Raw genomic sequence first — 17475 nt, forward strand, 5'->3', positions numbered from 1 at the left:
TTTGTAGGTTTTTTTTGAAAATATTTTTCGAGTAATCATAAGAAAACCACCGAAAAAAAAATTTTTCGAAATTTTTTTGTTTTTTTTTTTAATCTACGGACTTGGAAAAAATTTTTTCGACTCAACCTCCATATGGACCGGATAGCTTGTTTATTCAGATTTAATTTAGTTTTTTTTTAAATCTCGATACGAATCATTTCTCGCTGAGATATCGATGTTTGAATGGAAAAAGATCATTTTGTTTTTGATTACCAATATCTCAGCAACCAATGATCGCACAGAAATTTTGAGGTTGGTTTTAAAAACTTGAATAAATTCTCTACAAGGATTGGCAATTGAATTTCGAAAAAAAAATTTTTTTTCAATCATTACATGAATTTGAAAAAGCATCCAAAAAAGGGCTTTTTGTCGTTTTTTGGAAAATCAAGCGCCCAATCAAAAATATTGCGGAAACCACTGACGTTAAGTGTGCCTTTTACTGTTCAATATACCCACAAAAACCCTACAAAGTTTCAATTCAATCCAGCCAACCGTTTTTTTTCCCACTTGATCGAATTTTTGAAAAAATTAAAGGAGCAAGAATTTCGCTCTGAAAATGTCATAATTTTTATCAAAAATAAAAATTTTTTTTTTTTCATTTTTCTCTCAATTCTGTATTAGTGATTTGAAAAATTTAGTAAAATTTTTAACTTTAAACGCATTAATGCTAGCCAAAAATTAAAGTTTAGCGAATGGGCTACTGTAGGCATCTATAAAAGTAGAGATAAATTGTACGAGTTGTACGAGGAAAAACAATATACTCAAACGCAAACTTATTTAGATTATGTAAAAAGTTACTCAAAAATTTTCAAACGTGTTTGTATTCTTGCAAAATCGTTACACATCAAACAGAAAATAATTGAGTCTGAGAACAAGATACAAACCACCTGGAATATAATTAATAGAGAATCAGGAAAAATCAAACCGCGGGATATCAGTTTTGAAATAATTGTCAATGACAAAAAGGTAAACACTGATATCGAGGTTGTTAATGCCTTTGAAGATTTTTTCCAGAATGTTCCGATCTTGTTAACTGATTCACTAGATTCGTCAGCTACGGAAGCCCAGAGACTATTACATACAGAGGCAATGTTAAAGAGTGCAACGTTCTTTTTGAATTTCACCACATAACTGTATCAGACATTAAAAATCTTTCAATTTATTAAAATTAAAAAGAACCGGAGATCTGTGGGGCATGTCAGTGAAAGTAATATCTAATATAATTGATGTCATTGCTCCCCACTTAGCCATTATTTTCAATGAATGTGTGGACTTAGGTATTTTTCCGAACCTAATGAAGCATGGCAAATTGATACCACTTTTTAAATCAGGTGACAAATCAGATCTTAATAATTATAGACCGATTACAATATTGCCAACACTTAGCAAGGTCTTTGAAAAAATCATATTAAATCAACTTTTATGTCATTTTAATTTAAATAACTTGTTTCATCCTGAACAGTATGGTTTTACAAAAGGTCAATACAACTGATGCAGGGGCTAAACTTTTAAAACATATTTATGAAGCATGGGAAGGTTCTAAGAATGCTATTGGTGTGTTCTGTGATCTGTCCAAGGCGTTCGATTGTGTTGACCATAACACCCTTCTACTCAAGTTAAGCCACTATGGCATCAAAAGTGTTGCACTCGATCTCATTGCCTCTTATCTCAGTGATAGAACACAAAAGGTATGCATAAATGATATAAAGTCCCACGGTTTCACTACCATAATGGGCGTCCCACAGGGTTCAATTCTGGGTCCTTTTCTATTTTTAGTGTACATAAACGATTTACCATACCATGTCAGCGGCATATGTGAGATTGTACTGTTTGCTGATGACACATCCTTAATTTTTAAGTCCGACAGAAATAAAGATAACTCTGACGACGTAAACCGTGCCATATCGCATGTGTCGCATTGGTTCACTGCAAATAATCTACTTTTGAATGCCAAGAAAACTAAATGTATTGAGTTTTCATTGCCAAATGTTATAAAATTAGATAAGTCTATAATGATCGATGGTGAAACACTGGAAATGGAGAGTTCCACAGTTTTCCTGGGAGTGACCTTGGATTGTAAACTTCAGTGGGGTGCTCATATAGAAAAACTGTCTGGTAAACTTAGCTCAGCGGCATTTGCCGTGAGAAAAATAAGACAGTTTACTGATGTTGATACAGCTTTGGCTTGTTTATTATGCGTACTTTCACAGCGTAATGTCTTACGGTATTTTATTGTGGGGCAAGGCTGCCGATATACAATCTATATTTGTACTTCAAAAAAGAGCAATTCGAGCAATATATAAATTAAAATCACGCGAGTCCCTTCGTCAAAAGTTTAAAGAAATAGGTATACTAACAGTAGCCTGACAATATATATATATAACAGTATAGTATATGTAAGACAAAATATTAATTTGTACAAACGAAAAGGAGATTTAAACTCACGTCTTACTAGACACGGGCATAAGTTAGTTATTTCTACATATCGTCTCCAAAGAGTAAAAAATTATTTTGTAGGTTTGGGTGTACTCTTCTATAATAAGATCCCCAAGACTGTCAGTGAACTGCCAATGCATAGCTTTAAGGAATATGTTAAAAAACATTTACTTAGTCGAGGGTACTACAACATTGATGAGTTCCTTAATGATAAAGATGCTTGGAGGCCGTTGGATCAGCTTCCACCTTCACACAGAAAGTAAAACTATAAGAAATGTAAACAGTAATTGTTATCAATTGTAATTATAATACTGTATGACTTTTTCAAAAGAGCAACTGTTGAGTTTCTTGCCGGTATCTTCTCAGCAGAACCTGCTTTCCGAACCGGTGGTAGAATCTTTACAAATAGTCAACTGACGTGTTAAAAGTGCTTGTAAACTGAGCCTACTTGAAATAAATGATTTTTGATTTGATTTGATTTGATTTAAGATATCTCTGTTAAGTTATTAGAACATATTCTACTAATTTCAGTAATTTGAGATCTATCAGTGAGATAAGACGTCAAATAGATCTAACACAGTTTCTCGAACTCCATAGCTATATAATTTATGTAAAAAATATTATGATCTACAAAATCGAAAGCTTTTGTCATATCCATGTACAAAGCCGCTATAGATATTTTTCTATCTATGCAAGTCATGACTTTGTTAAGGAGTTCATAAATCATGTTTTGATTGATGTCTATTTTCTAAACCCTTTTTGCTCATTTACTAAGATAGCATTCTCTTCGAGATATTTATAAAGTCGATTAATTACTTTTTCAAAAACTTTTGCAAATATTGTAATTAAAGCAAGCAATGGGTCGATAGCTAATAACATAACTTCTGTTATTTTTTTTATATAGTGATTTAATAATTGTGTGTTTTAAGGCCTTCTGTCAGCGTAGCAATCAGTTCAGAGGCAAACCTACAATCATGCAGGCCGTAAGGTCAATCCCCACCCGTTAGAGTACTTAATGTCCAACTTATTCCTAGCATAAGATTTTTGCCGACTGGAAAAAAAGACGAGGAATATTAGTGGTGTTAATAAAATATTTTATCCAAAGTTTATTTAAGAAAATTCTATAAAAAAATATCCTTCACCGGTACACTTGTTATAATATAACGTGATGTACAAACAAAATGTATGGCGTCTGAACATTGCTGCGCGAAGAAAGATAAACTGTGACTATTGTTCGGAGCGCTTTACAAGAAGATCAATAATTGTGGTAAGAAGTTCAAATGTTGTCTCAGCGCGTTCGTGTGCACAGCTGTGCGCGCCTGTGTCTGTACACACGACTGACACGACTGACACGACTCGGCTGCGACTGGGTCGTGTCTTCTTACACCATAAGACACTTTTTAAATTTATAACTACCTAACACATTTGCTCGTAAACGGTCTATTATTAACGTACTATCAACAATTCCAATGTCGTAACGGTAATATCATATCACGCACCTGTGCGTTAGAGTAATGTAAAACGCCCTTTAACCCCGATGCAAAAAAAAGGGGGGGGGGGTTTATAAGTTTGACGTGTCTGTCAGTCTGACTTTTTTTTTTTTGAGTTTATTAAAGGTGACTTGTGTGTTTTGTGTTTGATGAAAATCAGTTGAGCCGTTTAAAAGTTGTGAGGGTTATAAGTGTAAGTTATTGATATTTTTGTGCATTAAATAAGGGTTTAAAGTGCTAGGGTAGGGGTAGGATAGGGGCAGGGAAGGGATAGGGTAGGAGCAGGGTAAAGCAAAACTTGACCGGGTTCGCTAGTGTGTAAATAAATATTGTGATTGTACCTCTTCTACGCAACTTGTGAGTTCTCTCACTGAGACGAGGCGCCATGGACGAGGAAGTGCAACGTGTTTGAGTCAATGGCCGTCGGTCCCGACCGTACCGGGTATAGTCATATAACATAGACACTGACACTAGTCTTAAGATACCCTCAAATCAAATCAAATCAAAAATAATTTATTTCAAGTAGTCTCAGTTTACAAGCACTTTTGACACGTCAGTTGACTATTTGTGAAGATTCTACCACCGGTTCGGAAGGCAGGTTCTGCTGGGAAGAAACCGGCAAAGAAACTCAACAGTGCTCTTTTTAAAAAACATACAGTATTATAATTTACAATTTATGATAACATTACAATTTCTTATAGTTTTACACTTTTTGTGTGAAGGTGGAAGCTGATCCAATGGCCTCCAAGCGCTTTTATCTTTAAGGAACTCATCAATGTCGTAGTAACCTCGATTAAGTAAATGTTTTTTAACACATTGCTTAAAGCTATGCATTGGCAGGTCCATCACAGTCTTGGGGATCTTGTTATAGAAGAGTATACCCAAACCTACAAAAGATTTATTTACTCTTTGGAGACGATATGCAGAAATAACTAACTTATGCCCGTGTCTAGTAAGACGTGGGTTTAAATCTCCTTTTCGTTTGTACAAATTAATATTTTGTCTTACATAGACTATACTGTTATTATACTATATTTCTTTAAACTTTTGACGAAGGGACTCGCGTGATTTTGATTGATATATTGCTCGAATTGCTCTTTTTTGAAGTACACCTCAGACCTCAGACCCTCAGGCCCTCAGAAGTCGTCTCATACAGAATATTAGTAACACAATCCGACGTAACAATAATCGTGACTGCGGAGTTCGGACAAGAATTGTTTGAGGTAGGTACGGTCGTGTAGTGTAAACGGACATTCAATTTCTAGCAAACACTAAACCCATTGTCTTCTCTTCGTGTGGAGATGCCGATAAATTAAGCTGTCTCTCTGCGACACGGCCATCTTCATCGGAGCAGATTCGGCAGAAGGAAGTAGATGCTAAAATTGTAAGCACTTTTTTGTAATTAATATTTATTCGTTTAAAATATACCTACTTATATTCTGCAACCTAGACTTCTGAAGAAGTCGCTCTTTATCTTTGTCGAAGGGCCCAGCGGCCCACACGACGTCGGCCCAGGTATACCCCTGTATAAAAGTATATGGAGATGATAATATGATGTAATATGATAATTAATAAGGATCTGGTTAATTAATTTTCGTAGAACGTTGTAGCAAACTTTTTTCGATAAAGTAATGATTTCATTCATCATCATCATCATCATTTTCAGCCGATGGACGTCCACTGCTGGACATAGGCCTCTTGCATGGACCTCCAAGCATAACGATCTCGAGCCGCCAGCATCCAGCGGTTTCCTGCAATCCGCTTGATGTCCTCTGTCCACCTAGTGGGGGGTCGACCAACACTGCGCTTTCCGGTGCGGGGTCGCCATTCCAACACCTTGGGACCCCAACGTCCATCGGCTCTTCGAACTATGTGGCCTGCCCATTGCCACTTCAGCTTCGCGACTCGCTGAGCTATGTCGGTGACTTTGGTTCGTCTGCGGATCTCCTCATTTCTGATTCGATCCCGCAGAGAAACTCCAAGCATAGATCGCTCCATCGCCCGCTGAGTGATTTTGAGCCTTCTAATGAGGCCCATAGTTAGCGACCAAGTTTCGGATCCGTATGTCATCACTGGCAACACGCACTGTTCGAAGACTTTCGTCTTCAGGCACTGAGGAATTTCGGACGAAAAGATGTCGCGGAGTTTCCCGAACGCGGCCCAGCCGAGCTGGATTCGGCGATTTACCTCTTTCTCGAAATTGGACCTTCCTAACTGGACTGTGTGTCCTAGGTATATATACTCGTCTACAATTTCGAGCGCAGAGTCCTCAACAATAACTGGGTGGAGCGTTACATGAGCATTAGACATGATCTTCGTCTTGCTCATGTTCATTTTTAGGCCCACACGTTGAGAAACTCTGCTGAGGTCGTTGAGCATGGTACTAAGGTCATCCAGAGTCTCTGCCATAATGACCACATCGTCGGCAAACCGTAGTTGAGTGATGTACTCACCATTGATGTTGATGCCAAATCCGTTCCAGTCCAGAAGCTTAAAGACGTCTTCCAAAGCGGCGGTAAATAGCTTCGGGGAGATCACATCTCCCTGTCGCACTCCTCGCTGCAAATGGATTGGTCTCGTAGTCTGATCCTGTATACGGACTGACATAGTGGCGCTTTCATACAAACACTTCAACACTTGGATGTACCTGTAGTCGATCCGGCATCTTTGCAAAGACCTTAGCACAGCCCAAGTTTCCACCGAATCGAAGGCTTTCTCATAGTCCACAAACGCTAAGCAAAGTGGCTGGTTATACTCTTCGGTCTTCTGTATAACCTGCCGCAGCGTATGAATGTGGTCTATGGTACTAAAACCTGCTCGGAAACCGGCTTGTTCGGGAGGCTGGAAGTCGTCAAATCTACGAGCGAGACGATTCGTAATGACTCTAATGATTTCATTATTAAAGTAGAATTATCAAGATTTTTTTAGATATAAATAAACTGCCGGGTGACTATGGTAGGTCTGGGCCGGGGATGGCCATTCCCCTTTAACGATTTGTTCTGTCAACTGACCACACTTACTGGACCTGAGCCGTCGGGCACAGGCCGGGCCGCGGGCCGCCACGGCGTCTCCGCCGGCCCGCGGCTCGTGCTGCGACTGCGAGAGCTCTATATAATCAACCTTTGATTTAAATCTTTGAACTGCGTTATTGTGCAAGTACTTATGTTCATTTTGGTGGTATCTTTCCAGCTTACCGTAACTTTCCAATCGCAACGATGGCGTTCGACGGCATAGTCACCGTGCAGCGCGCGCTGAGCGTGGTCGCCCTGCTGCTCTCCTCGTACTTGTTCCCGGAGCAGACGCAAGTGAGAGGTACTTTTCTCTCCAGTAATATATTTGTTCTGCTGATGTTTATAGGGTTTACATCTAAAATAATCGATGACACGTTTCATCAACAGATTACCACAAATACGACTTCATAGTAGTGGGCGGCGGCGCAGCCGGCGGCGCGGCGGCGGACCGGCTGTCCGAGTGCGGCCGGTACGACGTGCTGGTGGTGGAAGCCGGCGGCGACCCGCCCACGGAGTCCGTCGTGAGTCCGCCCTCTCCGCGCCCTCGCGTCCCGTCGCATGCACGCTCAGCGAACGTTAACCGAACTGTGATCATTGTTTCAGCTGCCAGGGCTGTTTTCTTTTCTACCACACTCGAAGTACGAGTGGAACTTCACCTCCGTGAACGACAGCGAGTACCTCAAAGAGTCGCACGGCATCGGGGCGCTGGGCTTGACGTCGGGCCGCATGCTGGGCGGCGGCAGCAGCATCAACTACATGATCTACGCGCGCGGCTGCCCCGGCGACTTCGACTCCTGGGCTGACGACACGAAGGATGACCGATGGAACTATGACAACGTACTCCCTTATTTTAGGAAGAGTGAGAGACTCGAAAGCTCGGAAATTCTATACTCGGCTGACGGATTCTACCACGGCACCGACGGATTCTTGGGTATCACTAGAGAAGGCAGGCCGGACACGGCCAGGTACTTAGACGCTTTTAAGGAAGCGGGACACAAAATTTTAAACGACGCAAACGGTAGAGACAACATAGGCTTCACTTTACCTCAATACATGATCTCCGGGGGGATGAGGCAGTCGTCGGCGTACGTTAATTTAGGAGCTCACAAAGATCGAACGAATTTACACGTTTTGAAAAATTCACTCGTCGTCGAAGTCATTTTCGATAGCGACAATAACGCGATCGGAGTCAAAGTAGTAACCGATGACAACCGCGTGATAACAGTTCTAGCGAACAGAGAAGTGATCCTGTCCGCCGGCGCGTTCAACACTCCCAAGCTGCTCATGCTGTCCGGCGTCGGACCGAAACAACACTTGCAGTCCTTGGGAATCAAAGTCAGAAGCGATCTGCCGGTCGGCAAGAACTTGCAAAACCATGTTTTGAGCTTGGTATCTTTTAAAATGGAAAACTCCACCGCAAAGAGCGCCCCTCAAGATCCTCACGAAATGCCATTCCCAATCGTCCTGGGCTACGGAAGGGTCGACGAGTCGCAAACTTGCCCCGAGTACCAAGTCTTCAATTTCATTATTCCGAATGACTCCGAAGCACCATTCGATTTGTGTTCATTCAACTTGGGTTTCACGGAACCCATCTGTCAGGGTTTCCTCGACGCCGTCAAAGGCAGGAACACTCTGCTCGCCACCATCACCGTTCTGCACCCCGAGTCTAAAGGTCAGGTGACACTTCGCAGCACCGATCCGTTCGACCCGCCGCTCATAGAGCCCCGGATCCTTTCCGAAGAGAGAGACCTGGACGCTTTCACGAGCTACCTGCAAGACTACCTGCGGGTTCTCAACACGACTTACTTCAGAAGTGTCAATGCCGAAGTGGTAGAGCTGGATCTGCCCGGCTGCAAGAGCCACGAGTTCGGCAGCAGAGCGTACTGGAAGTGCTACCTGCGCTACATGAACGGCGGCATGTTCCACGACGTGGGCACGTGCAGCATGGGCGCCGTGCTGGACAGCGAGCTACGCGTGCTGGGCGTGCGGCGGCTGCGCGTGGCCGACACCAGCGCGCTGCCCAGCCTGCCCAGCGGGAACACCAACGCGGCCGCGGTGCTGGTCGCCGAGCGGCTGGCCGACCTGCTGAAGCGCGACCACCCCGTAGAGTTCGTGCCCAAAGGCGGCTGCGACGCCGACAGCGGCTATGTGTCTACCATTTACTGTTATGTAAATCAGTATTTCGGATGGTGAAATATTGCCGATGGTCACCGAATGAACTACCTACAAAGTTATAAATTTATTTCGAAAACGCTCTAAAAAATACAAAATCTAATAATAAATATAACATCTAATAATATTATATTAACTAGCGGACGCCCGCGACTACGTCCGCGTGAAACTCGATGTAAACTTTCAACTACCTCTACCCTACCTTAACCTACCCAACCCCTACCCTACCCCTACGCAAACCCTAGCCTACCCTACCCCTTAAATTTTTTTCAGTCATAAGAACCTTCTACTACAGCCGTTCACGCGTGCAGGCGTGACCAAGTGATTTATAGATTAATTTATATATATTTAACGGTTCTTTTACGTTGAAATTTTTTTCATATGTAGTTAATTGAATAAAATAATTAATTTTTATTACTAAACCTTTATTTATTTCTTTTACCTCTCATTTATTTATTTGTTCCTTTTTTGAATTTTTAACAACATTAATACAAAAATATAATACAAAACAAAAAAAAACTTGTGTGTGTGTGTGAGTGAGGCACCTCCTCACAATACGCGCCGTCTCAAGAATCACCGCCTTCTGTATCCGACTCTTGATCCAACAGTTAAGTGAAAGCTTCCTGTGATGTTTGTCGAAGCTTTTCGCTATAAGACCGTTGACTGAAACAGATATCGGAACAAACAATTGATTCAACATTCCACATGGCGGTAATTTCGTGAGCAAGGTCATTGTATTTTGATACTTGTTTCCTTTTCGGCTTTAACCAGATCATCATCATGTGGAACAGTAATATCAACAGTTATTGCACGACGCGGTGACCGATCGACTAGCACTATTATTATTTATTTATTATTATTAATTAGCACGGACAAATCCATTTACACTAATTAAGAAGGTACATGAAAATTAAAAAGAAACAAAACACCACAGTAAAAATAAACAAAAATAAATTAATTAAACAAATAAAAAAACCCCGACTGCATAAAGTATAAAAAAACTGAAAAGAAAAAAAACAAGCTCAGTCCAGAAGTGTAGAAAGCAATTAGAAAACAGTCGGAACCTATTAAATAATGTAGAAGAAAATCATTCTATCCAATATCTAAGGTTGATAGTAACTGTGATTTCAGTTCAAAGTTGCATTTTCTGAAGTTCCAGTCTTTGCTCTTAATATATTGCTTAATTTTGAGACCCTTCGTCAGTATGATTATACAGACGAAGGGTCTCAAAATTAGGGTGATATGCATCGAGATTTACCATGCCTGCAGTAGAGTTGACCGACACAAGCGTTAGCTTTTAGCGATCTCTGTTCTGTGACCGACACTGTGCTGTGACATTACACTTAATGAAATTCCTAACTATAATTTACCATCCAATATTGAACCATGTACGATGTAGATTTATAACATATTTTTTTTTTTCAATAAAATTACAAAAAGACGTTTTTTTTTCGTGTTGAGTAAGTGCCGATGGCTCCATGTGGGACCACTACGGCGTCACCGGGGGGTTTGGGCGAGCGCAGAAGCATCGCCTGATGAGACCCGAAGGCTGAAATAAAGATAGAGGACGGAATGACTCTAAGGGCGTCTCCTATGAGACTCGGACCTCATCTTAGAGGGCCATTCGGGAAGGTGTAACCGTGATCTGAGTGAATCAGTCCGGACGCCCCCGAGATCGTGAGTTAGAAAACCCACGTCCGGGTGACGTTAGATATCGGAGACCTCGTCTTCGCCGGCGAAGACGCTGTGTTGCTTGTGATTGTGTTGCCCGGGAAGCATTGTCGGTCGTCATGTCATCGTCTGGATCGTAAAGGATAATTTTGAATATTGACGGAAGCACTGTTCAGGTTTAGATCACCCAATGTAGAAACAGTACCATTCAAACTCTGTATGATTGACTCGACTTTACAAAACCAGGTCATGTATACAGAATCATTTGCACTGGGTTTAATATACACAACACAAACGTAGATGGGCGTCTGCGGATCGTAAATGTTGTCCCATAAATCCTCACCAGCATCAGTTTCGAAATCTTGCCGGCGACGCATTGTAATCCCATGACGAGCTAGGATCATCACTCCTCCACAAGGCGTGGGGCGATCTCTGCGAATACTATATCAATTCTACTATACAAATAAACCATATCAGGTCTATTGGCAACAATATACCTGTCAGTGATAATCATTCGGTCCCAGTAGAGCAATGCACTGCTATATTCAAGAACTGACGCTGGGTCGTACCTATAGGCATGTCAGGATCAATAAGGCCATACTTAGTCCAGTGAACAAATATTAAACAGTGTTAAATACTGATACCGCGAATAAAAATACGTGTGGTAGCTCATTCGATTCATCATGACCTCTAGAAAAATGTGCAAAATTTCAGCAACATAAACAATTGCATAAGTTATAATACATTTAAGATTTGTAAAAGAATTTTTACAATAAGATTCTTAAAGTAGAGGAAATTTTGTAATAAAACTATTAACTTGTGAAACTTGATCTCCATTGATAATATATTTTACTAGCGGACGCCCGCGACTTCGTCCGCGTAAATTTCGATGTCAACTTTACTACTACCCCTACCCTACCACTACCCCAACCCTACCCTACCCGACCCCTACATCTACCCTACCCCTACCCCCACCCTATCCCTACCCTACCCCAAACCTACCCCTACCTTACCTACACCCTACCCTTCCCGTACCCTATTCCTTTCCTACCCCTATCCCACCCGTACCCCTATCTCACGCCTATCCTACCCCTACCCTACCACTTCCCTATCCTACCCGTACCTCTACCCTACCACTACCCTACCTCTACCCCTACCCTACCACTACCCTAAACCCGGCCCTAAACCTACCCTACCCCTACACTACCCCTACGCTTCCCTACCCGTACCCTACCCTACCCTGTAACTTCTCTATCTTACTCCTACCCTTAGCAAAATCGGTCCAGTCCTTCGAGAGTGGTGGTATGACCAAGAGAAATAGAGACTTCTATGCTAATAATATAAAGAGGTAAAGTTCGTGTGGTTGTAGGAAGTAATCTCTGGATCTACTGGACCGATTTGGAAAATTGTTTTACCAATAGAAAGCTACGTTATTTGCGAGTGTCATAAGCTATGTTTGATCCCCATATTCACACGGGAACGGGAACTACGTAATTGAAAGCGCGGGGCGTCATGTAGCGGAATTTCTGCGTCTTTTAGAAATTTTGTATTATCTCCGAAACTATTTAACTAATTAACATACTATAAAGGGTAAATCTTATCTCCATAATATCCTTGTGATTATTAAATAATTTATTTTAATAAGGATTAAAGTTTAGTTGTATAAATAATGACGTAAACCTAAGTATATAAAATTAATAATTTTTAAAACACAAAAGGTACTATATCTGCTAATATGTAGAAGATAGATATATGGTGTCGCGGACTTTTTTGTAGAACTTTTAAAGATACATAAAGTCTCCATACATTTATTTCAATTTTACACAATAATTAAGGCAGCGCATGCGAAGTCTGTTTAAGGGGATTTTCAGTCCGACCTGTATGACAAAAACTGTGATAACTCGGCTAATATATATGATACCAATATAAAATATAGCCTATAGCACTCCCCGATAATGTAGCATTCTACTGGTGAAAGAATTTTTAAAATCGGACCAGTAGTTCCGAAGATTACCCCATTTGAAAAATGTGACAAACTTACAAACTTTACCTCTTTATAATATTAGTATAGATATAGATTAGTATAGATTAGTATAGATTTAATGTTTAAAGTAGGGTCCGCGCTAAAAGCGATCACGTTATCGCTGGAAAGCGGGTGGGGTCAGTCATTTTTTCTTCATGTAGAAAATTATCTACTATTTATTAAAAAATTTGAAATCAATATTTAATACACTGCTGAGATATTTGGTTATTCCTTGAAGCACCAATTCCAAGTTATAGAAGCCGCAAGTGGCTTTCGGTCATAGAATACAATTACTCACACAATACAATCACTCACTTACAATTGCTTTCGGTTGCTAATTTGTATTTGCAGTAGAGAGAGGCGAGAGCTACTTTGTTCTCGATTACAAGATTTGCACAGGTGACGTTGTGTCCACAGTGCACAGTTGTACAAACATAGAGTGTATTCTATCTATGGAACAAACTGTAGATATTCTTTGAGAAATAAAAATAGGTAATTTTTATTTTTTTAATAATATGACAACAAAATAGGAGTAGTTACTTAAGTTTCTTTTAAAAATAGTAGACTAATAAAAAATCGGCTGGACTGGAATCTGCCCGGTTTGACAAACAAGTCAAATTATGTACATTGATGCTAATATGAAAAATGTTGTTGGAGGGGACAATAATCGATAGGTAGGCTACTGAAGCCAAAAATATTTTGTTTTTATTTTTGTCTGTCTTACTGTCGGTCCGTATTTTTGTTCGCCGGGAATCTCGCTGAAACTACTGAAAGACTTTAAATGAAGCTTAGCACGAAACTTTGAGAAACATGAATTTTGAACCTTATTATGAAGAAGGTTATAGGATTTAGTCGCGAAAACGAAATTAGAAGGCGGTCAAACAAGGATGATAGTTTGTATGGAAAGTCCTTAATTTTTTTTTCAAGTTACATTTGTAAAAATTGGAGAGAAATTTAATATACCTATATAAATATAACTTTAAGATTTTTCTAAATTCTACCCTTAAAGGGTTAAATAGGTTGAAGTTATTTTAATATTAAAAAAATTTAAATCGTCCATGTTTTGAGTTACAATTTTGTAAAATGATTAGTGGACTATTTTTATTATAATATAAAACATGCGAAAATATAAATAGAAACGGGTGAAATAGGGGTTGAAAGTTTACATAGATTTCCATGCGGACAAAGTCGCGGGCGTCAGGTCAGCTAGTCTGTTGATAAAAGCTCAGAATAAAGAAGTTTAACATGTAAGTTCAACATTGATGAAAAGATATATTGCAATAAAAATAGTTAGAGTGAAGAATGCCAGAAGGCTACGTGCCTAATAAAGTAGTTCTGCGAAGTGCAGCCCAGCAGCCCCGCCAGCGCCCGTCCCCTGGCCTCATATCAGCAGAATTAATAACCTCGCTAACAATATGCAGGTATATATTTCCTTGGACAGGCTCTCATCGGGCCATAACAAATTATTGTGCCAGTAACCGTCTACGTACGTACATTTTTTACGCAACTTTAATCAGTGATATTAAGCTATCTATGAGCTGTTCTATAGTAGTGCGATATGAGCGATGTAAGAGTATGTAGTTCTATGGTAGTGCGATTTTCCACCAAGGTCAAAGTGTCAAAAGTAAACGAAACATCGAGTCTAAAGAAATGTGGTACTTGTGTTAGACGGGTTATGATTTTCTTGTCGTTGAACCACGTTAGTCGTATTGCTAAGTTGTTCGTGTTTATTTTACTGCTAATAGTTTGCCACGTGTAGGTACTATTTGATCGATCGACACACATCCAAGGGGTTACATTCTCTGAAAATGAAGCGGACTATGGACACTACGGACGTCGTTGGAAAACGAAAACATGAAGCAGAACATATCGAACGTAGAGCTGTACGGGCCCGTGGACGCCGACACGCCGGTGCCGGTGGTGCGAGTGCGGCGGCTGTGCGCTCCTGCGAGAGTCAAGTCCAAGGAGTCGACGAGCTCGACGATCGAGTCGGAGCGACTCGCGCGCACAGTGCTGCAGGCTGCAGCCTGTGACATCGCAACTTTTAATACTGCAGACTTCTGCTTTAGAGCGCCTGTCACGTTTTTAATAGTAAACACGCGGTAGGTACACAATATTTGTAAAACACACAGATGTACGAGTTGGTACCTACAAGGTAAAGTAACCATATTAGAAGATGTCAAATTGTTATAAATTTGGCTTTAACGCCTTTGAGGCCTTTATAATTGGAGTTTACTCCTTAAGAATCGATTTTTTATATATAAGGCGCCCGGTATGAGAAAAATCCGAGGGGTAAAACCAACTGAACTAACGAAAAAGTGTCACGTTTTTGGTGCGCACCTTTAGTGCGCAACTTTCTAATTTAGCTGTGAGTGTATTGAGACGTACATAGGGTATGCTGTATAGGCGACTATACCTATATACTATATGTTATTGGGCTTGTTTGTTTAATGATTATATCATTGTAAGAGTAAAATATATAATGTGAAGTATATTATAAAGTCTATTAGTTATTTTACAATTCTATACATTTAGTCTTCTTTAACATAAGTATTACTAAAGCCCTATTCGATGTGCACTGTTTACCAACAAAAAAAAGTGTGTATGTTAAAAAAAAAGTGTGTCAGCTCCGACGCACGAATGGAGTTTACTCTTTTCAATAGCAACGCCTGAAAAGTGAAAGGTGCGCAACCGAGGTGCAGCGCTGCGTGCGCGCCCGCCAACGGCGTGCACGTGCGTGCGGACGCGCTAGGCATGTGCACGCTATGGCGGCTACGTACGGTGAAAGGTGCGCAGAATAGGTTGCGCACAAAAAACGTACCGAGGGGTATAAATGAAAAATCGATTGTTAAGGAGTAAACTCCAATAAGTTATGAAATGACATGCGTTACGTTTTTTGTGCGCAACCTATTCTGCGCACCTTTCACCGTGCGCTGTGCCGCCAACAACTTGCACATCGCACCCATGTGCACGCTGTAGGCGGGTGCGCACGCCGCGGCCTGCTGCACCTCGGTTGCGCACCTTTCACTTATAAGGCGCGAGTATTGAGACGTGCTTCGAGCTAACTTTTTGTTTTTTTTCCCATAAATTTTTAATTATTTATATATGAAAACTCAAACTAACTCAGCTGGACTGCATTCGGAAAACTTCGCGACATCTTTTCGTCCGAAATTCCTTAGTGCCTGAAGACAAAAGTCTTCGAACAGTGCGTGTTGCCAGTGATGACCTATGGTTCCGAGACTTGGTCGCATACTATGGGCCTCATAAGAACACACACAGCGGGCGATGGAACGAGCTATGTTAGGAGTATTTCTGCGAGATCGAATCAGAAATGAGGAGATCCGCAGAAGAACCAAAGTCACCGACATAGCTCAACGAGCTACGAAGCTGAAGTGGCAATGGGCGGGGTACATAGTTCGAAGAGCCGATGGACGTTGGGGTCCCAAGGTACTGGAATGGCGGAATGGCGAACCCGCACTAGTAAGCGCAGTGTAGGTCGACCCCCCACCAGGTGGACTGACGACATCAAGCGAGTCGCAGGGATTCGCTGGATGCAGGCGGCTCAGTATCGTGATGTTTGGAAGTCCCTACAAAAGGTCTATGTACTGCCGTGGACGTCCATCGGCTGATATGATGATGATCATGTATGAAAAAAGCAAGAGCGTGCGCGCTACCAACACATGCTTAACGGCCGAGCGGTCGTCAGCTGAAGCAGAGTAAATGAAGTCTTACGTCGAGTCGAGTATATTTAAATTATATTTAATTTTTAATTTGTTGTACGTTGAAAATCGAACATAAAAACGATGAGATATACCTCTGAAACCGCCAAATAAAACCAAGTGCACGAAGGGCTGAAGGGTCCCGCACCGTCTAAAATAAATATAAAAGAAAGTCGTGATATTTACACTATTTGTAACTGAAGGTTAGGAGGTAGGTACATAGAATTATTAGGTACTTGTACCGAATCGTAAATCTATGGGTCTACCTACCCATAGATTTACGATTCGGTATCTTTTCGGTCGGTTTTGAATCTTAGATACATAGATAGGTGTCAAAGTTTTGAACACTTTTACCTATTATGTATGTATCTAAGACTTTTACTGTATCGTCTATGTTTAATTTGTAGACAAGGGAGCGAAACAAAAAAAAAATAATTATTTAATTAATGCGGGTTCCCTGAAAATTATTTTTCAAGCAACAATTTGTGTCTTCTATGCTTAAAAAATACTAGCTCAGTAAAATAGCTGCTTGTAATTTAATAAAGGCCTCTTTTGGGACATGTCAATATTTTTTTTATATTGCGACACAAAAGAGTAGGAAATAAATAAGTCAAGTGACTATACTAATTGTATGTATAACTTACCAAATTGAAATTACTATACGCTTTTTGTCTGATTTCTATAGGTACCTACTAATTTATTATCGCAAACAACACAGTGCTTAAAGTCTTTTGCCTAGTTCGGGCTAATGGTCTAAGGGCTACTTTAGTATTTTAGTCGTGTAGGTACGAACAATTTTTGGATTTACCGCCCTAAATCATTCGTACTTGACTAAAATACTAAAGTAGTCCGAACTAGGCATTATGGCCAAAAGTCTTTGTACTGAAGCTTCGGCCCCTTGACCTTTTTTATTG

The 17475-nt window shown here is 40.6% G+C and overlaps 1 protein-coding gene and 1 long non-coding RNA gene across 2 annotated transcripts; one reads left to right on the forward strand and one right to left on the reverse strand.

Annotated features, from left to right (window-relative positions):
- Positions 1–7180: 7180 nt before the first annotated feature.
- LOC112051457 (ecdysone oxidase-like) lies at positions 7181–9169 on the forward strand. The gene is made up of 3 exons (XM_024090105.2): positions 7181–7277; positions 7364–7497; positions 7580–9169. The coding sequence occupies exons 1-3, from the start codon at positions 7181–7183 to the stop codon at positions 9167–9169; spliced, it is 1821 nt and encodes a 606-aa protein (XP_023945873.2).
- A 397-nt stretch (positions 9170–9566) lies between these two features.
- Positions 9567–17449, reverse strand: LOC128198493 (uncharacterized). Its single transcript, XR_008251254.1, has 3 exons — positions 17206–17449; positions 16657–16712; positions 9567–9811 (listed from the first exon to the last, which is right to left on the reverse strand). It is a non-coding gene; the product is annotated as an uncharacterized LOC128198493 (long non-coding RNA).
- Positions 17450–17475: the final 26 nt, after the last annotated feature.

Source organism: Bicyclus anynana, chromosome 11 (assembly GCF_947172395.1).
Source record: "Bicyclus anynana chromosome 11, ilBicAnyn1.1, whole genome shotgun sequence".
Taxonomy (NCBI): domain Eukaryota; kingdom Metazoa; phylum Arthropoda; class Insecta; order Lepidoptera; family Nymphalidae; genus Bicyclus; species Bicyclus anynana.